Source organism: Onychomys torridus, chromosome 4 (genome assembly GCF_903995425.1).
Source record: "Onychomys torridus chromosome 4, mOncTor1.1, whole genome shotgun sequence".
NCBI lineage: Eukaryota > Metazoa > Chordata > Mammalia > Rodentia > Cricetidae > Onychomys > Onychomys torridus.
In genome coordinates this window covers 100,755,328-100,782,970 of record NC_050446.1, presented here as the reverse complement: position 1 = coordinate 100,782,970, position 27,643 = coordinate 100,755,328, and the positions used below count along the sequence as shown (strand labels likewise).

At 40.1% G+C, this 27,643-nt stretch overlaps 1 protein-coding gene across 2 annotated transcripts in view; it reads left to right on the top strand.

Annotated features, from left to right (window-relative positions):
- Atp8b4 (ATPase phospholipid transporting 8B4 (putative)) overlaps positions 1-27,643 on the top strand; it is a 160,082-nt gene that overhangs the window by 33,856 nt on the left and 98,583 nt on the right. For both annotated transcript variants that reach the window (XM_036185697.1, XM_036185698.1), the window contains exons 4-6: positions 1,899-1,997; positions 3,409-3,470; positions 20,186-20,258. In XM_036185697.1, the coding sequence (XP_036041590.1) occupies positions 1,899-1,997; positions 3,409-3,470; positions 20,186-20,258 (234 nt within the window). The remainder of the gene's footprint in view (positions 1-1,898; positions 1,998-3,408; positions 3,471-20,185; positions 20,259-27,643) is intronic.

Below are 27,643 nucleotides of genomic sequence, written 5' to 3'. Positions count from 1 at the left end.
AACAACAAAACACACACACACAAAAACAAAATAGCAAAACTAAACAAAAACCTCAAAACAAAACGAAAGTCAAAACAACAATAGGAAAAAACCCAGACCAGATAAAACAACCAACCAGAAGAACCCAATGAACAAACTGCCGTTTGTGAAAGGAAATATAGACCCAAGGTCCCGTGTCATGTGTGGTGTGCCCCCCCCCTCCCGTCTTGATGTGACACCTTTTACACCATTCCAGAATTTTAAATTTATTTCCTTAATGGCATTCTTACTTACAGTCTCAGGCTTTTGTTCATGCATTTTTTTATATTTGGGACACTTGAGATGGCTCGGTTCAGTATTGTTTCTTGGAGAACATCTGGGAGCCATGGAGGTGAGAAGATGTGTGAAGCCACAGATTAACTAGAGGGAGAAGTAGTGGGATTTTCTGCTACCCACCCAAGGTTTCCGCTGCATCTTCAGGGACCTTTTGCTCTTGTTTTCTTATTGTGTCTCTTAGAGTTATTTTTATTTGAATTAGCATGTAATAATATGGGTATAGTGTGAGAATTCAGATTATGCACACAATGTACAATGATCAAGTCAGGGTAATTAGCTTTTTATATCCTCAGGCATTGGTCAGTTCTTTGTATTGAGAATCCTTGATCTCTCTTCTTTCTTTTTGAAATTTTATTTATTTATTTTATGTGCATTGGTATTTTGCCTGTGTGTATGTTTGTGTGAGGGTGTTGGATCCTCTGGAACTGGAGTTACAGACAATTGTGGTTGCTGGGAATTGAACTCAGGACCTCTGGAAAAGCAGCCAGTGCTCTTAACCGCTGAGCCACCTCTCCAGACCCTTAAATTCCTATTTTTCTGGTTGCTTATTTGTCCAACAGTCACCTAGTGTGTTGTAGGACACTGCATCTTATGTCTGTAACTTAACCCTCAGGGATTTTTTTTTGAGGTTTAAAAATTGCACAGAATCTATTATGTAAAATTGGCTTAGTTTTGAGTTATTTGTGGGACTTGATCTCTAACCTCTGACAGTCTCTACTGAACCCTACTCTGCCTGATGGCTCTGGAGCAGATCCCAAGTGAATGTGACTTGATTTGAAAAACCAAAACACACTTGTGTAAAAGGGTCACATGCTTGTTACTATGTTTGTTGTAGATAGTAGCACAGGCAGCCAAAGAAGCCTAGGTACATATGTCAGCTGTGTGTGTTTCTGCTAGCAATTTCAATGCCTAGATTCTTCAGTTGTAGAACTGGAATAGGAAAACAATGATATCAGCTCTGCAGGTTTTTCTGACACAGGATCACCATTCACAGTGTATTCTGGTGTGTACAGTAGGGGGAGTTGTTATTCATGTGGATATGGAATCCATGGGTTTATTCAAAACATTCTAGCATAGAAACTAACTCAGTTTTCAGAGCCTCCAGTTATTAAGATGGAAATACCTGGTTAGCCTTTGTAAGCCTGAGGATCAAAGGGTCTCTGACAACTGTTGTTAAGAAGGGTTGGTAACTTATAAATGACTGAGAAGAGAGACTGAGGGATGGGTGACACATAACAACCTATTGAAAGATGTGTGAAGGAACTCAAGGAGCCCTAGTGAAAAATGTGTGTAGGGACTCAAGGAGCCTGATTCCCAGTTTGCTTTAAGTTTTTATTTTATTTTATTTTACTTTACTTTATTTTATTTTTGTCAGGTTGTCTGGAAATTGACAGAAAGGTCTTTCTCTGTATGTTTTGTAGTTGAATGCATATAATTAAACCGTTTTAGCAAGTTTACTTTTGTACAAATAGCTGAACATAACCCAATTTATTTCTGCAAGTGCTATACAGTTAATTGACAAAGATTGAGAGATGTATTTCTTAATTTAAAAAGTCTTAAACTACTGGAAATACTTGTTTCAGCTCATTCCAGAAATCTCTTCCCTGACATGGTTCACTACCATTGTGCCTCTGGTCCTGGTGATCTCCATGACAGCTGTCAAGGATGCTACTGACGACTATGTGAGTATTTGCTCCTGAGAATGCTTGATGTCTCAATTTCAAACAGAAAGTGAGAATGTAACAAGTTCTGCTGAAGGGTGGTCAAGCATGAGGCAGAGGGGAAGATCTTTAATTACCAAGTTGATTTATGTGATGTTTCTTCACAACTGCGTGTAGAATTTTAAATAAATCCACAATTTGATATGAGTAATATAGATGTAACAGTCTTATTAAATAAGAAGCACAGAGCCAAATGCAGAGTTAAAAGCCCAAGAGGTCAGAGCAGTAGCTAAGAGCTGAGACTAAAACCAACCGCCTTCTTACCCTTTGCTGCCACTGCTGTCCTTCCCCTCAGAAAGAGACCTACTTCCTGTGTATCTGTCTTTTTATTGACTTTCTTTTCTGCCTTCTCATTGGTTGTAAACCCAACCACATGACCTCCTCGTCACTGCCTGTCTATACAGACCTCCAGGTCTTCTATGGTCGGTATTGAGATTAAAGGTGTGTGTCTCCATGCTGGTGGTGTCCTTGAACACACAGAGATCTGCCTGTCATGTGATCAGAATAAAGGGCATGTGCTACTACTGCTAGACTTCTGCTATGGCTTGCTATTAGCTCTGACCTCCAGGCATTTTTATTTATTAACATACAAATAAAATCACATTTTAGCACAAATAAAATATCACCATAGAGTAACTTACAATTGCCCACACATATATGGATAACACACTTGTCTTAATGTGGTATGTTTCTGTCTCCTAATGAAATGTCTAGCATATTTCAATGTACACATTGATACTATGACATCTGAGGTTGAAAAAGAGAAGGCCTGACAGCAGTATAATGTGTGTGTATGTGTGTATATGTGTATGTACACACATATGTCATTTTGAAATACAAAAGGAAAAGCTCTCACTGTTATTATAGTTTATGAAATAAAAGCTTCATGTCCCTGAAAGCACTCCTGTTCATCTGTGGGTGTGCACTAATATGCTGAGAGGACTGTGCACATATGAGAGAAATAGAAACTGGTTCTGGGTTGACGTTCTCAAAACCTGTGTATGGTTGTCTCTGGACTATGAGGTAAATGGCATGCTGCCTTCTTAGAAGCAACTAGAAATGTGTAAGGATTAAGAGTTGTGGGTCTAGCATACAGCATGAGCATATGAGTGCGCGCGCGCACACACACACACACACACACACACACACACACACACACACACACACAGGAGGATTTCCATGGTGACATGTCTGCCAGGATGAGATGTAGGGAGATGAGTGTTGACTAGCTGTGCATAGACTCTGCTCAAAGTAAGTGCAAGATGCGTTCACATTGGATGGACAGCCACATGGTCCACACAAATGAACTCGGTGTGTTACTGTTAGCATCGACAATGATGTAAGTTGTTCTTTCTTAAATTTTGTTTTTCAGTTTCGTCACAAGAGTGATAACCAAGTGAATAATCGGCAGTCTGAAGTGCTCATTGACAGCAAGTAAGACGTTCACTCTTTGGGCTTTTATTAAGATGTCTGGAGGCTCCCAGACAGGTCTTAATGATTGGTGGCTTTCTGTTTAATTAAGTGTGTGTTTCTGTCCTTCTTTAATTGATTAAAAATTGATTCTTGGGGAGTTTATTTTGTGGAACACAGACATATCTTTGCTATTGTATTTCCAAGTAGGCAGAAGTCACAGACTTTATATATCTCCCACAAAGGAATTTAGAACACATTATCTATAATTACATGAGTTTTCCTTGTATTTAATTTCATGTATTAATAAATACCATCTGTAGAAACAGTACTGACATCAGTGGTGATTTCAAACATGAGTGTATATACCCAAACAACAGTGAAAACACTAGAAAGTTTAGAGGGAAATCTTCAAGCTCCCTTCTGATGTTTCTTTTTATTTTGCTTATTTTTGTATGGACCACTTTTCATACCTTTTAAATTTTTAATGAATTTCATTATTAGCTTATATGGTAGTAGGTTTCTTTTTCCCAGACGTGTTTCATTTGTTTGATTCTCCATCTTCCCTGCCCTCCTTTCCCCGCTGCATACTTCCGCCTAAAGCATTTTCCTACTCCAGCTCTCCCATTGTCTCTCCACTCCCTCCTTTAAAACTGCCATCTTTCCAGTCTCATGGGTTCCTTGCTAGTGTTGTAGGCTCTACCGGAATTTAGTCCCATTTGGATACACATACTTAGCAGTTAGAGGCTAGGGTCAACCTATGAGAGAGAATATACAGATTTGTCTTAACCATTGAGCCTGGGCTACTTGGCTTGATAGAATGTCCCACCGAGAGATGGCTCAGTGGGTAAGAACATTTGCTGTTCTTCCAGAAGAATTCACAACTGGAAACTCACAATTGCCTGTAACTTTAGCTCTAGGGGACCAAATATATCTGACTTCTGACCTCCGAGGACACTTGCACTCATGTGCACACACACATAATTAAGAATAATAAAATAATTATGAAAAAAAGGCTAATTTTAGGGCTGGAGAAATGGCTCAGTAGTTAAGAGCCCTTGTTGTTACAGAAGATTTGGTTCAGTTCTCAGCACCCACATGATGTCTCACAACTGTCTGTAACTCCAATTCCAAGGGATCTAATGCCCTCTGTATGTACTAGTTACACAAATATGTATATAGACTATGTGGGTAAAACACCCACACACAGAATAAAATAAATAAAAAAAAAACAGTTTCAACCATTTCCCTGCAAATTACACAATTCTATTTTTCTCCTGGGTTAAATGGAATTCTATTGTGTATACTTACCACTCTGCCATGATTCATTGATCTGTTGATGGACATCTAGGCTGATTCCATTTCTTAGCTATTGTGAAAATAGCAATAATAAGCATGAATGTGCAGATATTTCTGTGGTAGCACATAGAGCCCTTGGGTATATGCCTGAATGTGACAACTGCATTCTGTTGGAGCTCCATTTTAAGTCTTTTGCAAAGCCACCACATGATTTCCACAGTGCCTGTACTAGTTTACACTCCCACCGACTGTGAGGAAGGGTTCTCTAAACCTATGTTCTCACCAGCATTTTTGTCATTTATTTTCTCGATGACGGCCGTTCAGACTAGTGTGAGATATAATCTCAAAGTAGTTTTAATTTGCTTTATTTCGATGGCTAGAGAGTTTCCTAGCTGTTTGCATTCTTCCTTAAAAATGTGTTTCCTCAGATCATTGGCCCATTGATTGGTTGATTGGTAGGTTTTTTAGGCATTTAATTTATGCAATTATTTATATATATATTAACCCTTTGTCTGAGGCATAGCTCACAAAGATTTTCCCCTATTCTGCAGGCTTTCTGGTTGTTCTGTTGGCAGTTCCTTTTGTTTTACGGATGCTTTTTACTTTCATGTATTACTATTTGCCAGTTCTTGGGCCTGTTTCCTGAGCTATTGGGATCCTATTCAGAAATTTGTTGTTTACACCTATGTTCTGAAATGTTTCCTCTGTGTCTTATTTTAGCAGTTTCAGTGTTCTAGGTTTTAAATTAAAGTCTTTGATCCAATTTGAAAAGATTGTTTTTGTGCATGATGGAAAATTTGGATCTGCTTTCATTCTTCAGGTGGATATCCAGTTTTGCTAACATCATTTGTTAAAAGGCTGTCTTTTTCCCCCAGTGAAAGTTTTTGACTCCTTTCTCAAAAGTTAAGTGACCACAGCAGTGTGGGTTATCTATGGGTCTTTTATCATGTTCCATTAGTTTACAGAACTGTCTTCATGTTGCTAACATCACACTCTTTATCACTATGGATCTGTAGAATAGTTTGAGGTCAGGTAATGTGGTGCCTCTGGCTGTGTTCTTTCTGCTTAGAATTGCTTTGGATATATGCAGTCTTTTGTCTTCCCATATAGAATTTAGATTTTTTTCCCTACATCTCTGAAAAACATCATTGGGATATTGGTAGAGTTTGCATTGAATCAGTAGATTACTTTTGGTAGGACAGTCCCAATATGAATTCTGAATATCAAGGAATACGGGAGTCTTTCCATTGTCTGGTGTTGTCTTCAGTTTTATTTTTCAGAGACTTAAAGTTTACTTTCTTGCTTAGGTTTACCCCTGCATATTTTTGAAATTTTTGTGAATGAATATTTTTCCTGATTTTTTTTCTCAAGAAGTTTGTTGTTAGTGCATATAAAAACTATTGATTATTGCATATTGATCTTGTATCTTACTACTTTAATGAAACTCTTTATCAGCTTCAAGAGTTTTTTTTTTTTTGATGGAGTTCATTTGAGTCTTTTAAGTATAGAATTATGTTGTCTTCAGATAGGGTAGTGTAATTGCTCCTTTTTCAATTTTTACTTCATTTATATTTTCTCTTGACTTACTGTGCTTCCCCACTGTGAGCATTACATTGAATAAGACTGGAAAGAATGAGCACCCTTGTCCTGTACCAGATTTTAAAGGAATTGGTATAATTCTGGTTATAGGCTTTTCATATGTAGCCTTTATTACACTGAGCTGTCTTCTGCCTACTCCTGGTTTCATCAGAACTTGTTTTTTTCCCTTTGGTTTTTTTGAGACAGGGTTTCTCCATGTATCCCTGGCTGTCCTGGTACTCACCCTATAGACCACACTGGTCTCAAACTCACAGAGATCTGCCTGCCTCTGCCTCCTGAGTGCTGGAATTAAATAAGTCTGTTAATGTGGTATATTGTGTTTATTGATTTTGTATATTGAACCTATCTTATATCCTTGGGGTGAAATCATCTTGCTTATGATAAACAATCCTTTTAATGTGACTTTGAATTCAGTTAAAAAGCATTTTGTTGAAGATCATGTCCATCAGGGAGATTGGTCTATAGTTTTCTTTCTTTGTCTGGTTTGGCATCAGAGTTATAATGGCATTCTAGGATGAGTTTGGTAATATTCCCTCCCTGAGTTATGATGATGTCATAGGATGGGTTTGGTAGTGTTCCCTCTCTGAGTTATAATGATGTCATAGGATGGGTTTGGTAGTGTTTCCTCCCTGAGTTATAATGATGTCATAGGATGAGTTTGGTAGTGTTCCCACCTTGAGTTATAATGGCATCATAGGATGATTTTGGTAGTGTTCCCTCCCTATTCTATAGAAAAATTTGTAGAATTTAGCAGTAAAACCATCCACCCCTATCTATGGTGACATTTTGGGGGCCCAATTCTGTGCAAGTCTTGTGCAGATAAAGATAGCTTATGAGTGCAAAGGCTGCGCTACCTCCAGAAGACATCTTTTTGCTTCACATCTTCCCTGTCCCCTTACCCTGACATTCTTTGGGCCCTCTCCTTCACTGTAGAGCTTCCTGATAGGCTCTTACACTTTCTGGTTGAGAACCTGCAACAACAACAAACTCAGACACCATTGGATTTAGCATGTCTGCTGCTGATACACATTGAGTATGTCTCTGTGTGTCTTCTAAACGGAAGAGTGGGACTCTTGATCCCGTGGGAGAATTGATATGCCCTACACTGAGTTACATCATCTTACTTTGATTGAAATGGAGACTTTCAGTTTACACAAGGGAGAAGACAATCTGAGTACTTTACCTCCAGTTACCTAGATTGCTTGTTCATTGTGGTCACATGATTGGGATCACATATGATCACATTATGGTCATACCATTGTGATCACATAACATGTGAAAAGAGCTTGCAGATTTGAAAGGAAAACTTGAGAAGAATCATTATATTTTATAAAAACAATGTCAATGAGACATACTTTCATGGATTTAACAATAAATTCAAAAGTAGCCATGGGAATAGTTCAAAGTGCTGTTTGGATGCAGTGCAAGTACAGAAATAAAATTCATCTTTACTTCATATTGCTAATTCACAATGAAAGTGTTTCAAAAAGAGTTTCACTTTCAAAAATTAATTGCATTTTTAAAAAGTCTTAGTCATTTCTTGGGCAGTTTCTGTTTTTCAGCTTTGCAGACAGAAGGAGCTGCTTGCTAAAGGGTTGACTTCTATGTGCAAGCTGCAAAGTTGTTACGGTTATAACAATTTTCCAATCCTCTCTAATGACTATGCTGCATAGACAGGATTTTTAAGGGTTGAATTTTTTTTTGTTTTTTTGAGACAGGGTTTCTCTGTGTAGCTTTGCACCTTTCATGGAACTTGCTTTGGAGACCAGGCTGGCCTCGAACTCACAGAGATCCGCCTGCCTCTGCCTCCCGAGTGCTGGGAATAAAGGTGTGAGCCACCACTGCCTGGCAAGGGTTGAATTTCTAAAGGGCAGCTATTTCCGCAAATGAGGTGCATCTTGAGGGGAGTCGTAACCTTTTCGAAACTCTGCACCTGGAGTTTGCCTAGCAGTTTTGTTTCCTTTAAGGTTTATGTAACACAGAGAACTGTTAAAGCTCCTTTAAAGAGACACTCACACATTAGCCTCAGAGAGTGGGGGAGAGTTGACCCCAGCTTTTGTGGAGGAGGCTCACATCACATATCCCTCAGCAAACAATGTGAGATCCCAGCTATTTCCCCCTCAAAAATGTCCTCTGGTTTTTTACTCTCCTCCCCCTTCCATGTTGGGGTTCAGTGTGGCTTGTCCATTGTCTTTTCTCAGTATCTGGAGCTCACGTGTGTCCCCCACTTCGTCACTCTGGATGGCTTGAGTCTTTCTTGGCTCCAATTGGATCCCATTGCTGTTGTAACCAGGGTTCTTATTGTTGGTGACAATGGGAGTTAAACATGCAGCAGATCCTTTAAAATTTGGTTCATTTTTTTCTTTACAAAAAGTGATAGATTGACGTTCAGAATTTCCTTTGAAAATCAAAACCCAAACTCCAAAGACCATGGAGATGTAAGATTATTAACTTTAGAAATGCACTTTGGTTTCAATCTGAGCTCAAAGACTTACTACACCAAAGCAATATTTTGACAGTATTTGATTGACTACTTACCTCCATTAAGGTATTCCTTACTAAAATTTTCCCTTCTTTTTTTATTAAAATTTTTTCATTTATTTTACACACTAATCAAAGATTCCCCTCTTCTCTCCTCCTGCCCTTCCCAGCCTCCCCCACTAACCCACCCCCCACTCCTCCACATAAGAAGGCAAGGCCTCCCATGGGGAGGCACATCCAGTAGAGGCCAGTCCAAGCCCTCCCCCTGCCTCAAGGCTGCACTAAGTGTCCCATCATAGGTAGTGGGCTCTAAAAAGCCCCCTCATGTACCAGGGATGGATTTTCGATTCTACCTCCAGGGGGCCCTCCAAGCAAATCAAGCTACACAACTGTCTCGCATGCAGAGGGCCCAGTCCAGTCCCATGCAGGCTCCACAGCCACTGATCCAACTTTCATGAGTTCCCACTAGTTTGGTTTGGTCGTCTCTGCAGGTTTCCCCATCATGATCCCGATGCACTGCTCATAGACTCCTTCCTTTCTCTCCCGACTGGACTGTTGGAGCTCTGCCTGGTGTTTGGCTGTGGATCTCTGCATCTGCCTCCATAAGTCATTGGAGAAAAGCTCTGTGATGACAGTTAGGTTATTCACCGATCTGATCACTGGAGCAAGCCAGTTAAGTTCAGGCACTCTCTACGATTTCTAGTAGTCCAAGCTGGGGTCATCCTTGGGGATTCCTGGCAACTTCCCTAGTACTGGGTTTCTCTCTATTCCCATGATATGTCCCTCCATCATGGAATCTCTCTCATTGCTTTCCCACTCCATCCCTGTTCCAGCTCAACCATCCCATAAACAGAAAACCCAGGATAGCTAAAAGAATCCTGTACAATGAAGCCACCTCTGGAGGCATCATCATCCCTGACATCAAGCTCTACTATAGAGCTATAGTGATAAAAACAGCTTGGTATTGGCATAAAAACTGAATTGTGGACCAATGGAATCGAATTGAAGACCCTGGCATTAACCTACATATCTATGAACACCTGATTTTTGACAAAGAAGCCAAAACTATACAATGGAGAAGAAAGCATCTTCAACAAATGTAGAAGATTGCAAATAGATCCATATCTATTGCCATGCACAAAACTCAAGTCCAAGTGGATCAAAGACCTCAATATAAAATTTTCTATTATTGGATCATTCTGCCTTCAGGTCCCTGAGATATGCTTAATGGGTTCATTTCCTCCATGAATTTTAAATTAGCATATGGCCAGTCTATCATGGTTAGAAACTTTAGGAAATTAATGGTATAAATACAATATAGAAGTTATACTTGATCTTGCTTCCAGATTCATGTGAACTACAGTTCATTCATAGTTCATGCATTCTGGTGCTCTTTCGGTCTCCTTTGTCTTTGCTGTTTCTGTTCTATTCGACTGTGTGATGTTATTTCCAGATACAGCTGTGATTATACTGTATTCTACCAACCTGGTAGCCTATCTACCTCCCAGCAATAGACCATGGGTGTGGTCTTACGTGGAATAAAGTAACTTTTTTTTGCAGGTCTAATTTAGACGTTGAGATATGGTGATCCTGGATCAGGGTATGTCGTAGGCTCAACCACAAGTGTCTTGGGATAGAGACAAGAGCCCAATGTGCAGATGGAGGCAGATATTCAAGCTACCTAGCCCCACAGGAAGGAACTCATGGGCCACCAGAAACTGTCAGGGAAAACAGACAGACCCCTGCTCTCCCTCCCCGATCCTCCTGAGGGACTCTATTCTTGTTACACATTGCTTTTAGATTTTAAGTTTCTGGAATAGAGAGTAATATTCTTCTCTTCTAAGCCATGTATTCAGGGTGGTTTGTTACCACAGTCCACAGCATGCAGAAAGTAGGCTAGTGACTTCTTAGATTTAAAGACACAAGAAGCTTGGAAATGTCCTGGCTGAGAAAAATGACTGGCAGGTGCGATTGACCTACTAAAGTAAGGAAGCATGGGGAGGGCAGAGGAGAGGGGAGATGGATGTTGCTGGCGGAATGAAACAGACTCTAAACAGTGGGGGACCAATGGTGCAGCAGGGCAGACAGACAGAACTACTGGGCCGGGTTGGTTCTAGATGCTGGCATGGAGGGCAGAGATGTCCACGGTGCCTGGACAGTCCTTGCCCTCTAGCAAGGCTTTCTCAGTTGTCAGGCTGACAGTTGGTATTCACTGCTGGACCAGCTGGTGTCCTTGTCCCTCCCAGGCATGTGTGTTCAGATCGGCTTCCCCTTCACATTGCTAAATTCAAGGCTTCATTTCAAATCAAATGCTCTTCTGGCTGGCTGCCTGAGGAGTCACATGTGGAGCGTTGAGACAGGCCAGGGAATGAGGCCCTTGCTTCTGGAGAGGGGGTCTGGAAACCATATGAACTGTAAATAGTTTTAGAATATAAAAAATAGTTTTCTTTTTCTGCCAAAAGGAAAGGACTGTTTTTTTCTTCTTTCTAGACTTTGTTATTAAGTATCTGTTGGAAATTACTGGCCCGATCGATCGCACACTCTGTTTACTGTCTATCAGCTTCAGTTGAGGGGCATTGGCTCCGCAAACACTAGCTCATTAGAACTAGGGTCTGGGATCTTGGAGCCAGGACTTAAATTGCTAGGTGCCTGATTTCAGACCTGATTTCTAGTGATGATGGTTTTCAACTTTTATTAGCTTTTAAAAAATTTCTTTCTTTCTGTGACTTGCCTATTTATACTCATTATTTAATATTGGCCTGCATGTCTTTGTATTCTGCCAGGGATTATAGTTTAAATATTGTCTTCTAAAAACATCCTTCCAGTAGGAAACAACAATATTGTATTCTAGGGTATTACCTAAAGGTTCTTGTTGGCTTGAGTGGTGTTTCTCCAAGTGGGATTAGGCATTGCTGAACCATCTACATTCCTCCCTGTTTTCTCCTCACAAAATAGTACAGATCAAATGCATTTCCATTTTAGAACTTTCCCAGCCGCTCCTTCCATAGCGGGCCTCTGGCTGGTATAGTTCTTCTAGCACCCCCTCCAGCTACACCAGATCACAGGCCTTTTCAAAACTCCAATGCATTATTTCCTTCCAGCTCTTCCATCCACTTTTGTGTCGCCATGGTAACAGCGAATGCTGCCATAGGCATATCATTCTAGCAGTTAGCCCTCTTAGGTGCTCTTCCTTGTCAGCTTCTTCAGAAATGATCGACACCGCACTGGGTTTTTCCCTTGCTTCGTTCAAGCTTGGCTGATAGTAGGTGTTCCATGTTTGTGGAATTCAGTAGAATGCATTCACTTTTTCAGCTAGCAGGGTGCATTCAAGACACAGATTATTCTGGAGACACTGGGGACTGAGAAGAATGAAGGGCATGGGCTATAGGAGATGCAGCTTGACTCTCTGTACATGTGAAATGTAAATCTGAGTCTGCTCTTTATAAAAAAAAAGAACAATGCTTTTCTTATCCAACCTGGCATGTCTTACATTGTAATCACACGGCCATGCCCCTCACTTCTTGCTATTCTTTGTGTCTTCTCCTCTACACTGTCTTAGGGTCTGGCCAGTAAGAACAATCATATGAAACTATTTCTTACTTTTATTCCAGAGCTATCTGTGTAAATAAGTACGTAGCATGAGTGACTACATGCATAGTTACTCCACTCAAATCTCTACTTAGCAAATATCTCCCAAACTCACAGTATGCCAAGTGCATTTCTCATTGTCAAAGATACAGGAACAAGCAGCCAAACACAGCCTTAACCTGCTGCCCAATGGGAAAGATAGTCATTTAAATAAACAATGTGATTTCAGGTTCCCCATGTCCAAGTGGATGTCTCTACATCCATGCACATGTGGCCAGCACCAGCTGAACTCAGGTGGTTAGTTATTGGAGTTGGATGCTCTGGGTGGGGACTGGAGGCAGGTAGTTAGTAGAGGTGGATATGATGGCATCTTGATAGATGTAAGATTTTGTTTCAGAGGGAGATAGCTATGGCAAGATCATGGGTAAAAGTCATAACAAGTGTAAAAGCTTAGGACTGGAAATGAGCTGGGTGATGATAAGGTCCCATCAATCCTGGGGTACCGTGATAAAGCAGAGTTCTAAGGGGCTAACAGAAGCCAGCTACTATTTTTATATTTTAGACTGGGTCTCATTCTATAGCCCAGGCTATTCTTGAACTCACTATGTACCTAGGATGGGCTCAAACTTGTGGTTAGCCCCCTGCTTCAGTATTCCAAGTGGTAAGATTACAGGCACGAACAACGTGCTCAGTCAAGAGCCAGTTCTTATTAATTGTGAAGAATGCTAACTGCAGCATTATGTTACATGTCATGAGAAGCCACGGAGGATTTTAACAGGAAAATTGTAGGAATAACATGAAAATTTCTCTGGTTGCTGCATAGATACTGGACAGTAGAAGAAGACAAGTTATGTCTTGGTGAGATGGCAATGTCATAAACTTTGGTTGTATCAGTGAAGGCTATAAGCATAAGTAGGATTATCTAGCTATTATCTATCATCTACCTATCATCTATTTATCATCTATCTTTCTATATATCTATCGATCATCTATCTATAGATCTTTAAAAAAATCTATCAATCAATGAATCTATCAATCATCTATTTACTTATGTATATATAATTTAGGTATAAATATAAAATTTACCTAGCAACAATCAATCAACCAATCAATCTACCAACCAATCAATCAATTAGTCAATTATCTATCTATCTATCTATCTATCTATCTATCATATATCTATCTATCATTATCATCATCATGTATTTTTCTTTGTTGGATTTTTAAATATACAGGCATACAAATAGAATAGTGCAATAAATCATTGTCTATATATATTACCTCCTGATAGTTGTCAACATCTTCTTGATATTTTTGTGTTCATCCTCACATTTTGTGTTCTTTCATGATTTAAATATATATACATTTGTGTGTCTATGTGAGTATATGCGTGCGTGCTTGCATATGTGTGTGTGTGTGTGTGTGTGTGTGTGTGTGTGTGTGTGTGTGTGTGTTTGTGTGCATATGGGGGTCAGAAGAGCACACTGGATCCTTTGGTGCTGTAGTTACAGACATTTACAGGGCATACATCTGGTTATATGTGCATTGGGATTCACATTCAGTCCTCATGATTGAAAAGACAGAAAGGCTTATTGTAGCTCATGGTCAGGTGACTCCATTGTTTCTGGAGCAGCAGTGAGGCTTAGAAAACCAGGACAGGAGCATGGGCAGGATGAGACTGCCCCTTCATCTTTGTCAGGAAGCAAAATGGGGAGGAGGGTTTTGGGTCCAGATCCTAATCACCTCCTTAAGATTCCCCCTCAGTGACCTAACTTACTCTTATTAGACCCCATGTATTAAAAGTTTCCTCCCTCTCAGTAGCACCACAGGCTATGACCAGCTCTTTAACAAATGGGTCTGTGGTGGGTATTCCTAAACCTCAGCGAATGACTAGTAAGCAACACAAAGGCACTTGAATCTCTTGCTCTGGATATAAAGCAAAGAGATTAAAGACAGAAGGATAGTCAACTGTGATGAATAAAATAAAATATGAGGACTGACTGGTCATAGAATCACACTGTCACTAGGGAGTCAGTGATTGGACTGGTGGAAACAGATTTCTGATGGGAGAAAACCCAGGTAGCTGTTACGCACAAACACTGAGCACAAATGGGTCCTTCAATGACTTACAATGAAAATCTATTTGTTATCCTTGTGATGAAGTGCCTAGAAATAATAAAAATAGTCACAGCACTTTAGATATGTGTATTACTCTACAGTTTAGAAATGCTTTTGTGAATGTGTCTCATTTGAGGGTCACAAATGTCATGGTAGATGGATGTTTAAGTGTCAGCTGGGTTTTTGCGACTTTGAAGACCTCAGTCTAACAAATGCCATGAAAGGCTGACAGGAGCAGTTCACACAGTCATGGATGGAAATTCCAGTTTTAGCCAAACTCTTGAGCAAAGTCACGTGGTTGATTAGTGGCAAAGTGTATGTTTTGCGATCCTACAACATGCAATCTTTTAAAATATTTTACATCATTTCTGTTATAAGTAGGAAGCCAGTATTTTATCCTTGGGGTATATAAAAAAAAATCAACTCCTACTTCTAATCCCTTCTAATCAGAATTTTGTATTTTCAAGTATCAAGATTGTCTGTTATCTTCAGAAGACAGAGTCCTTTAGTAAAATTTTCTAGTTTTTGTTTAAACAATCCACTATGACTGTTGTCTATACATGGAAACATGAGTTTAAACTCTGTTTCTCCTCATAACGGAGGTGCCGAGGATAGAAAAAGAATAGTCCAATGGACGGATGTATTATCTAGTGATCATGAACAATGTGATTTATCCTGGTGCTGAGAGAAAAGCGAATGACATAATGGTTGAAGCCTCAGGGAGAGAGATATTTCACTCATGACCATAAGTAAATCCTGATTGAAGTCATGGTTCTGAGAAGACGAGTCTAGAGGGATCAGCATAATAAAGTCCAGGCATATAGTTTTCTGATGAGCTCACTTACATGGGGGAAAGCTTGGAATATCTTGAGGACTGAAAGTTAATATATCCTTTATTAGACAATCCCTTGGCTCCATCAATTTTCTCCCTGGACCACTGATGACAAAGGCATGGCACACACTCTAACAGTGAAGTCATTTTTCTAAAGTGCAGGTGCTCTTCATTGGGGATTGGAAATATTCATGGGTTCCAAGTACTGGAGGACAAAGATGATTTACATGTATCTATTTAAGAGCCAGACTTACATTTTCCACTATTTTCTAGATTATTGATGAATATAGTTTGTTTCTAATGCCCCTTGTAGCCCTGACATGCAGTGTGGTGTCTAGCTTATAGTGATGATTCTGGTCATATTAGGGTGGTCTTGAACTCATTAATGGAGGATGACATCACATGTCCATGGGTGGTCAACTACTCAAGAATTTTACCTGTATGTTATCCTGTTTCTGAGGAACTCAAGATGATAAACATCACAATTTATTTTAAAGTGAATTAAAACTGTTTTCTTAGAAACTGTTTAGTACTAAATCTGGCTGCAGATCCAATAAATGACAAGGCTCATAATCTCTTGGGGTTACTTTTAGTTAGATTTTGTGTTAAGAAATTAGGGGTGTTACTTCCAGAAACAGTAGGTTCTCAGAATAGAGCAAACCATGTCAAGCCACTGAAAGGTGCTTTCTATCATGACTGCTGGCATGTCCCATTTCTACACTGTAATATAACGTATTAAAATTACATACAGTCTGCCTTAGTAGACATTTGCTTGTCTGATAGCTTTCAAAAAATTATGATGGGTTGGGGATTTAGCTCAGTGGTAGAGCACTTGCCTAGCAAGCTCAAGGCCCTGGGTTCGATCCTCATCTTCAAAAAAAAAATTATGAGAAAATGTAACACACATCCTTCATCCTGGAATTACAACATTCAGAGTTCTTTCCTGAGAGATGTGTCAATCAAGTCTTGCCTACTGATCTCCGTGGACGTGCTGTCAAAGGTTCTGAATGAACAGCTCTGCTTTCTCTGTGGTCAGTGTAGAGCATTTTCCTCACTGTTAATGCAAGAAAGCAAATAATCTTCCCTTGAAATGATTTTGAATTCTTTTTGGCCTCATTTTGGATTAACTGTCTATTATCCAAATCCCAAGAATTTATAGAAGTTAGAGGGGTTCTGGAAAGAGTGATTCAGAGAAGTTCCTTTTGTACAACATTCGGCAGGTTTATTAAAAACTGGTACGTGAACGGATCATTTGGATTCCAAAAGGGAAGGTTCAATATTGCCTGTATGTTTCTGTCTCTGAATAACATAGTAGGACTCATATGAATAATCAGGCAGAACATCATGTGGCTGGTTGTTCTTCTCAGCAAATGGTTAAACTATCTGTGCTGGAGCACCACAGCTTTATTATCTCTGCGTCTCCTTCCCTTTCTCCTTGGCAAATCATTGAGAAAACCCCTTTAGCTGCCAATCACAGCCCTCCCCATGCAATCGTTGCCACCGTGGGGGCATTTTACTAAGAAGAAAGGACAAAAAGGAGGGAGACACCTGAATTCTTCAACAGAAGTAGATTCCAAAGATATGAGCATTATTATCTCAGTGTAATTAGATACCATTCACCAGTGTAATCATTAGCCTCATGGGGGCCAAAGGTCCTCTTTACTCCAGTGCAACTTTGACAGTGCTGGAGTAGAGAAGACCTAGAACCATCTGTTGTCTACTAAGCATCTATGTCAGGGGACCATGACTACACGCTAACTTTGGACCAGTGGGTGTTGAATACTGGGACTGTGCACCATTACCCTGCTCAAATTGCTTCAGCTCCTTAAGGCTCATTCTCTCTTTAACCAGGTGGGATGTACTTAATATGGAAAGTAAAGTAAGATAAGCAATAAATGCAGATTTATTAATGATATGAATTTCATAGCCAGACAAAGTTGGGTTCTAGTTGAAGCCTTGCCACCTGCATTAAACTAATGAAAGCTTTCATGGGGCTGGAGAGATGGCCCAGGGGCTAAGAGTGTTGGCTGATGTTCTAGAGGACCCAGGTTCAATTTCCTGCACATACATGGTGGTTCACAACTGTCAGTAGCTCAAGTTGAAAGGGATCCAGTACTCTTCTCAGGCTTCCTTGGGCATTGTATATATGTGGTTCCCAGATATACATGTAGCCCAAATACCTATACACATAAACAAATAAAGAGGAAGCTTTCATGATTTGTTTTGCACTAAATTGACAACTCACAACTAAGAATGTTGGAAGCGACACCCATAAAGTCTCACCAAGATGACTTCCTAAGCAGGAGCTCACCAGGGATAATGTCAGTAGACTTGCTAACAATGACAGGGGAAAGCTCAAAAGGCTACATGAAGAACTATGGGCTACTAAGGAATGCTGAGACTGGAAGAGCAGTCTTCTCTAGGGAAGAGCACATTAACTGGTTATCCCAAACCAAGTGGTCAGTTCTGAAAACAGACATACAAGTAACATACAGACTGAGCAGATTGTATTTAGAAATATATATGTATATACCTAAACATATATGCATGTAACAACAATTAATGAAAAAAGAGATTCCAAATTTTAAAGAGAGCAAGGAAGCAGGTATATGTGAGGACTGGGAGAGAAGAAAAGGAAGGGGGAAATGGTGTAATTATATTACAATCTCAAAAAATAGAAGAAAATGTTAAAAAAAAAAAAACTTGTGTAAGAACACCCTTGTCTTAACACATGGATCTTGCCATGCACATACAGGCTTCTGAACAGTTCTCTTTTAACCAGCAATGGAACTTAGACCTATTTCATGCCAGCACATTAGATCCATCATTTTCTTTTGGTTACACTACTCTGCTGAATATACATGTAACAACATTTAATTCTGCTGAATGTATATAATGTATGACTAAGTAATTACACCATGGTACATTAGTAGTTTCCAAATAAATTCTGTAAATAATGCTGCACTGATCATCTTTGTATACTCATGTTTAAACTGTCTTATAATAGGCTCCTTAAAGTGGGATGCCTATATCAAAGTATGTGGCATCTGAATTTTAAATAGATATTTCAAATAGAGTACATATCTCAACTTCTCTGAACCCCAGGGTCTTGTAAAATCCAAGTCGAAGCAGGACCTAGCTCATGGGTTGTCATGAGGATTAATTGAGATAAGATAACTGTTAATAGTGTTGCTACATGAAACAAGTCTAAATGTAAAACAATTTACTTTCAGATTCCAGACTCATAACAATAACATTTAGTGTCCAACATCCCAAGTATCACAAAGGGTGTGCTTACGTGTAAAATAATAAAACCTCAAGTGAGGGCAGAATGTGGAAGCAGGTGTAGAACTTAAAAAATGAAACCACACATAGTCCTAGCTTCTCCTCAAAACAGACACTTTCAATAGTGATTGCAGAGCATTTCAGTAGCAGCACAGTTTCCACAAGCCCCACGAGATGTCCTTCTCTGCTCCATCATGTCATATCTCCAGTAGATAGTCCCCTGAGAAATGTCATTGATCCTGCAAGGGAGGAGTCCCCAGGAGAAATAAACAGCAACACTCTGTACCTTAAAGAGAGAGACCAGTGAGGCTTACAAGGTTTCCTCTGTTCCCCCAGTGTCACTGGGCTAGAGAGTCCAGCAAAGCATGGCACTGAAAAAATGATCCAATTTTGGCTAGAGACAAAAATACTACAGCTGAGAAACTTCCAGAACAACATGTACTTGGATCCGTATTAAAGGACAATCCTTTGAGCTCTTGAGCCAAATGACCCAGCAGGGTTGATAGTGTGAGGCACATTTCACAGTTGTATAAATATTTAAATCTATTTTCCAGCCTATAAAGCAAGTAAACTGGGCTAGTTTTGTAAAGCTGCACGGCAGAATTCACCTGACTTACTGGGGAAACCTACCCTGTTCCAACAGTTTTGGCTTCTAGGAAGGGATTTCTAAGAAGCAGGATGAGAACGATCAGCTGGAAAGCAAAGGTGCTTTACGTTTCAAGGAGTTTGTTTCAGAAGGCAGGACCAGTGAGTGCACTGTATCCAGCTGCAGGCGGTCTGCTCTTCAAGGCCTGTCTGGCTTTGGGCAACCATGACTCACTTGTCACCCAAGAGCACAATTGCTTTTCCTCACAAGCCCTTTGTGAACTTGGTGCAGACTGGGCATGGGACTCCCTTACATACATACACATGCTTCAAAGAAAGCTAGCAATCTATGGATCTCTGTTCTGAGTCGATAGTCTTAGGCTATTAGAATGCCAGCAAAGCCACCCTTCCACAGCAGCGTGTGGATACTGTGTACGCTTCTTCATTTGTTCTTTCAGGCACTTTTTTTTTTTTTTTTTTAAATCACCCATCCTTCTTGTCCTTTCCAAAATGTAACTTTTCCTTTTATTTGCATTTGACCCATTGCTCTAGACTATTCTCAGATATCCGAGACCACGGTAATGCTGTTTCTGTACTTACTAGCTGAGAACCTGAGAAGAATGTAAGCAGCTGGATCTTCTGAGAGACCATCGCAGTTGTATAAAAAGGGCATCAAGCTGGCACAAGGCTTGGTTTCACAGACCCTCAGCCAAGAGTTTGGCATTTTGAGCTTTTTCTAGGTGTATCACTGCTCACCAGATAGACACAGACAAACTATTTAACCTCTCTGACACCCACATTGCTCATTGGTTGTGAACGAGTCCCTTGATTTCCCACTTTAGCAAAGTCTTGTCTGGTTCTTCCACTCCATTATGTGCATATGGATACAACCTTTGGTTATACTTTTTAGTCTTCTCCATTGTTGAACAAAATATTTCTGTTCTTTTCTCAGACTGCAGAATGAAAAATGGATGAATGTTAAAGTTGGAGACATCATTAAATTAGAAAATAACCAGTTTGTTGCTGTGAGTATTCACTATTATATGACTCGATCTCAGATTAGGATAACACATATTGAAGTATTTGCATTCACAAATTTAGTAAATCTGCAATAATCTGGAGTCACCAAGGAAGGATTACCATTATACATTAGAACAAGTTCTCAATTATAAATACTTTAAAAGACATGACTTTCAGTGACATGGTGACTTGGATAATGCTGAGAATGCATTAGATTAACACTAATTTTCTCCCTGTTTGTTCCCTTAAGGAAACTCATACAAATGCAGAACAATTTAAATCAATATGTAAATAAGAGTTTTAAAAAGTGCTCCTGAGTACCCTAAATAGTTTATCTTCACACATTTTGAATGCTATTTCTTAATATTGCAATTAGTGTTCTTAAATGGCAACACATATGAAGAAAACATGCTAAAGATAAAATTCATGTTATGATTCTAAATTGATAAAAGGTGAACTAGTGAGGATTTTACACATCAAATGCATCATAATTTATATTTGCCAGCAACCAGTGTTGCAATTTTTTAAGTAAAAGTCAGTTCAGTCAATAAAATGTAGACAAGTAACTGCAATTAAAGTCTAATTTAAGATGATAAAAACAGTACAGATCAGAAACAAAAACTCAAATTATTATATTGATTGTATCAAATATATATAGGATTACTTATGAAAATTTTCATTGTATGCAATTTTCTGAATCTAACTGTATTCTTCATTAAAGTTTTGATATCTTATGAAGGAAAAATATGGCCCTATAATCTCTTTAAAAAAAAGCAACCTAGTGGAGAGTGCTGGAGGCTCCCTCCCAGAATCTGCCGTGTACCACTGTACCCTCTGTGCCTGCAGAGTGTGGAGGAGCATGCGCAAAGGAGCTTCTGGGTGGAGCAGCCATTTGCCCGCGAGTTCATACTTCAAGTGGCTTTTTCTCTGGCAACCTTAAGGTTTTGGAAACTAGCTGGGAACCCACACAAAAATAAGTGAGATGTTGTCAGGACAGCCAAAACAGAGGTCTCAATGTCTGTGCCCTGTGGCTTGGACCCCTCAAACATGGGGTAGTCTGTCAGGTTCTCATTCACAATTGATTTACTTCTATTTCATGTGACTTAAATGACACCTCTGGCTTATTTTCCACCCAGTAAAGATTGGGAACATAGAAGTAGGAGGTGACACCTGTTAGCAGAACACCCTCTGTTGGTGAGGTTGAGGCAGATGATTAAAGGAACTGGCTGGGAGCCAAGTCTCTGTGTACTGTCGCAATGTCTCCCATGAAATGAGTCCCAGGAGGCAAGCATGAGAATGTATTTTGAATTTGAATTGCTCTGTATTCAAATGCCTACATATGACCTGTAGTTCCCACACGGGACACAGCAGATGTTAGGGACAGAATGCTTATGATCCTCTCATTTTCATGACGGAGGGATGGCAACAAACCCATACTATTAATAGCTTGCATCCTCTCACCCTTGCTCCTGGCAAAGTATGAGCAAGACTCTTTGGTCCACAGTCCCAAAGCCTAGGGTCTAACTGCGTTAATACTTTAAAAACTCTCCATTCTTCTCTGCTTGACTCTTTGGTTAAAAGAGAAGAAGAGGATCTCCCAAGTCTCCCAAACACCACAGCACCTTTTAATCAAGTCAGTTCACTCAAGGTTTGTCATGTGTAGTTATTGCACACCTATGAATAGTTTCAGAAGTGAGCAAAGATTTTATAGATGATGCTCTATAATCACCAGGGACGTCTAGTGGTCCTCCCAGCTGCCTGGAGGCAGGGTCTGCCAGTGGGTAGTGACATTCACAGGTATCTAGGAAGATTCTACTTAGGGCTTTTTAGTTTGGAATAGACCTTGGGAAGTCTGATCATGAAGATAATGACCACAATGGCTAAGACTAGGTCACATAGTCTTGTATGAATCAATTAGCTTACTGCTCATCTTGACCCAAGGAGGGCAGCTCATGTACTGTTTCATTATTTCCACTTTATAGAAGGTAAGACAAAGGCACGGTATCCACAAATAACTTTCTAATGGAGAGCCACGACTTAAATCTGGTACTTTCACTCTGACCTCTACTCCTAAAAAAAAAAAAAAAAAAAAAGTACTACAATCTGTTTTTTCTCAGAACAATTGCTTTGAGTCTTGGTTTTCAGAATTGGGGGCTCCAGACCTTGCTGCTGGAAATCGAATGATCTGCCATGTACTCAGCTTTAGTACACATCTATCTGTTCAAAGTTAAAACTTTCAACCTGATTTATATCTCTTTATCAATAAATTCTGGGCAAGAAAAGGAGTTCACCTGAAATTGCCAATTTGTAGACATACTGAGAATTAGGTACCTTTCTTTCCCCAATCTCCTCCCTCCTAGTTTGGTTTCTCTAGCTCTGACAAAGATCATGTCCAAAAGCAGCTAGGGGAGGAGAGGGTTTACTTAATCTTACAGCTCATGAAGGGGTCAAGGCAGGATCTCAAGCTGGGCAGAGACCTGGAGGCAGGAGCTGAAGTAGAGGCCGTGGAGAAATGGTGCTTACTGGCTTGCTCTTCATGGCTTGTTCAGTCTGCTTTCTTATACAACCCAGGACCTCATGCTCAAGGACAGCACCTCCCACAGTAGACTGGGCTGTAGCATGAATCATTAGAAGGGTTTATTAATAAAAACAAACCTGGAGCCAGGTATTAGGGTGAATACTGGAAGATCAGAGAAGCAGAACAAGCCATAGCTTCCTCACTTTGCCAGTTCCTCAGCTGATCCTGTTTCCTCAGACTAGAAGCCTCTGAGTTCTCATCCAAATGGATCTCAGCTGAACTGCTTCTTGAAAGCCTGAAAGCTTAACCATCCAAAAGCTTCTAGTTTCTGATCTTCACACCTTATATATCTTTCTGCTTTCTGACATCACTTCCTGGGATTAAAGGTTCACTTCCTGGTATTAAAGGTGTGAGTCACCATGCCTGGCTGTTTCCAGTGTGGCCTTGAACTCACAGAGATCTGGATGGATTTCTGCCTCCCAAGTAATAGGATTAAAGGCGTGTGTGGCACCATTTTCTGGCCTCTATATCTAGTAGCTGTTCTGTTCTCTGACCCCAGATAAGTTTATTAGGGTCACACAATATTTTGAGGAACACAATACCACAATGTGGGCCTTTCCACATCAATCACTAAATCATGAAAGTGCTCCACACACTTGCCTAGAGGCCATCTGATGGAGGTATTTTCTCAATTAGGCTCTCTCTTCCTAGACGACAAGAATTACATACCTCTTTGTCCCACACTTTTTCCTTCCCTTCCATCTTTCTTTTCTCCCTCCTCCCCTCTCTTTTTTGTTAATCCAAGAACCCCCAATTTGGGACTGAATTCTAGACCTCCACATTTTGGTTGGGGATTGGGAGAAATGCATCATGTAATTCATATGTCACAGCGAGGTCAACTTGCATTAGGAGAACCACATAACTTGCTGGACACACACTACAGAGTTCTTGATGGCACTCAGCTTTGAACCTGGAGCTGGGCATCCCATTCACACTGGGCACACATTCAACACTAGTGCTCTTGGTTTGCTTGCTTTACTGGTGGTGGGAACAAACCAGTTATTGAACCTGACCATATTTGAACACTGAGAATTTGGCTGTGTAGAAAAGTCTTCCCTAAAGGTGTGTGCTTTCTGTGTCTGCTGCAGTTAAATTTTTTGTTGTAAGATTTAAGTTAAGAATCTCTAAGAAAAACAAAAACAAAAAACAACCCAGATTCTTGTGAGAGTATAAACGGCCAAAATACAATTTTCTCCTCAAAATGAAAATAGAAGTAAGTGGTCAATTCTCCATTTCTAAGTCACCAGTTCAGAAGGAAAAGAAGAATTCTTTCTGCCCAGAGAAAGAGCTTGTATGTGAAGAAGCACCCTCACCCACATAGTTATTCTTCTAGCTTTCTTTTTTGTTATTAACCATCTTCTATAAAGAATCGTTTGCATGTGTGGATGCTGTAACAGGCTTTCTTTTGGGCCACTACCAGCTCACAAATCATGACACACAGACTTATTATTAGTTACAAGAGCTCACCTTACCTTTTGCTCTTTTCTCTTATAACTTATATTAACCTGTTTCTCTACACCTACTTTTTGCTTGGGGTCTTTTACCTTTCTTTCATTCTGTATGTCTGACTAGCTGGCTGGCCCTAGACATCTCCTTCTGTTTCTCACTCATTCTCCCTTCTCTTCTCTCCTTCTACTTGTTCTCTCTGCCCACCAGCACCACCTGTCCCCCTACTGTCTAGCTATTGGCCATTCAGCTTTTTATTAGACCAATCAAGTGCCGTAGGCAAGGTAAAACAGTAACATATCTCTATAGAATTAAACAAATGCAGCATAAACAAAAGCAACACACCTTTACATAATTAAAAAAAACACAGCATAAACAAATGTAACACATCTTGCTTAGTTAAATAGATATTCTACAACAGGATGTGTATGTGCACATGTGTATGCAGGTACATGTGACTGTGTGACCTGTATGTTGACCAGAGGAAACACCAAATGCCTTCTTGTGTTTTCTGTTTTATTCCTTTGAGGCACGGTCTTTCACTAGACCCAGAGCTTGCCATCTTTCAGTTGGGCTGGGGTGCACAAGTCTCATTGATCCATAGCTCTAGAGTTACAGGGATAGGTGGCCATATCTGGATTCATGAATGTTAGCTGAACTCAGGCCGTCATGCTTGCAAATCAAGTGTTTGTAGGCAGTGGGCCATCTCCTCAGACCCCTTCCTTCTTTCTAATCAATTTTTTAAATTAAAAAATTTGATTGCTAAAGCAAAGAAAAACAAAATGATATATCTAGTACACATTGAATGATTTTCAATGTGTGCTAACTGGACCTGAAATTTAAAGTTTGAATTAAAATGTTACCAATAGTCACCCATTGCATCACTTCCTGCTTTAATTGAGTTTTGACTCATGATGTAGGAATTTAAAAAATTTGTATTTTGTACTGAAAGTAGAGATAATGTGTATGACGGTAAAGATAATGTGTGCATTGATAAAGATGAAGAACTCAGTTTAGAAAATCCTGGAAGCTCCCAAATTGGTGCATGCTCACGCTGGTTCCGGGAATACATCTTTTCCTCTGCTATGGAGCTGGTATCTCAACACTTGATCAGAAGGATGTTCTGAACGTCAACAAGCAAAGCAGATACCCCAAGCAAAGTGAGACATTTCTGTTTCTTATAGATAGATATTATCCTAGTGCCCATAGCCACCAGAGCTGAGTGTTTCTCTTGTGATCAGGGGCTCTGAACTCTGTTTCTAGTTCCCTAACTTGAGTCTGGAGCATTTTCAAAGATGGTGCCAAGACTCTAGCCTCTGGTCTTCAATTGGGCATGGTTCTGATGGCCACTGGCTGCACATGAGTTGGTTAATTTAGTTCACTGCTGGATATAGGGGATGCCCTTCCTCCTTCACTGCTGGGTGAGATATGACTTACACTGGCTCCTTGTCCAAACATCAAGAGCAGAATTATTCCCTTACAGAGTTTCAGAGAGAATGAAGTGATTCAGTTATGAGAATGTTTCATAAGTTCTTAAAGAAGTTCATGGCTGTGGGTTGATATTCCTTGATATTTTCTTCTTTAACTCAACAAACATTTAACTCAAACAAACAACTCAAAAGACCCTATAGACAATGTCTTTGGCTCTGAAGGCTTGTGTGGTCTTGTCCACCTAGGCTTTTGGACAGTTAGGCTTCTCCTTCCTGTTCTGTTTCTGCTGTGATCTTATCACATGTTGCACACACTAGCAGTCACCACCTCTGACAGAAGGATGGCCAGGTACTAGCAGGCTATTGCTCCAATTCTCTTGCTCTTTCATTTTCAAGATTATTGCTGAATGCCCTAGAAAGACTGACTGGGTGGCTATGACTTCCATAGTGTCCTCTGCTGGAGGGCACTCTGTTCCTCCACCGTCCTCATAACGGAAGAAACCTTTAAGGGAGTTGTTAGCAGTAGAGAAGAGGAGAGGGAGGGAGCAAGGAGAGGCAGGCCAGAAATAGCATAGGCACAGGGGACAACAGAGGGTACAGGAAGAGGCAGGAAGCTTGGTGTCCAGGGAGAAGCGTGGGAACAGTTAGGCAGGAGGGCTTAAGGTTCAGGTAGGTGTGTTTCAGTCTCTGGGAAGTAGGGTGACTGCTGGTTGAGGAACGTGGCCACTAGGTGGCGGTGGTACCTTGGTCGCATGATCTGAGAGCTGCCCCTTGTTTACCGCAGAAGTGTTAACACAGCTGAATTCAATATTGAACAGACACATTGCATCATTATCTTACACAGAGTTTTGAAACAAAGCAACACCAGGTACCAAGGGCTTCTTTATCTCTGTGTTGTAAAGATGTATAATTATACATGATCACATTTAGGGAATTTTTGATTTTGTTTAAAATTATTTTTTATCCTTAAGATAGAAAGTCCTAGCCTCAAAGAATATTTACTTTTTTGCTGTCATGCCTCTGCTAGAACATACTGAAACTTCACTGTGTGACTCAGGATCAAGATGAATCTGCCCCTCAGCCCAGATGTTTCCTTTTTTGGGGTCAGGATTAGGTAAGCTTTGGTTCAAGAGTAGCATTCAATTGGACACACTCTCTGGGTGCATTTCCATAGAACACACTGAGGGGCTCATAAAGCACTTTCTGCCTTGACTGGCTTCTGTGGTGATTCCTTCAGAGCTGGGGAAGAGCCACCATGAGGCAAACATATTTGTTCTTCTAGGAGCTGTCACAGTCTTAATTTAGACAAAACTACACTCATCATTTCCCCCACCTTATTTCTAGTTGACTATTTAAATAATCGAGACAATCAAACGAGTAGATTGATTTTGAACTTAACACCTAAGACTTGAAAATAAAGCAATTAGAATGTTTTTCAAAATAAAAGATTTGTAGAGACTTGTACTGTTAATCATTCAGACATAGGTAGAAAATTGTTAGGCTAAAGTTTCATACTAAGTTGTTGAAACTTAGGTCAGTTGGTTCTTTTCAGATGAATCTTTCAGAATTACATTTATTTTAAAATAAAAATTTAAATTTGAGGAAAAAACAGTTTCCCAACTGCCAGAATTCTAGTACTGAACTGTGATGTCTTTTTTAAAGCACAGTGGACTGTGGAGTGGAGAGGTCCTGTCTGCCATTTTCTCGTCCACCCTCTGTGTTCTTGGCTTGGGCCCACTTTCTCCCCTCTTACCAGTGTTCTACTGCTTTCCATCATTTCCTGATCTCTCCAGTTTACTTCCACGCTGCTCTCGTCTGCCTTTATTTCTTCTTCTCTCTGGTTTTCCTTCTGTTTTCTCACTCCCTCCTTACTTCTGCTGCTCCTTCCCTGCTTTGAACTGCTCACATACCAGCACATGGAAGAGTGTTAACTAGC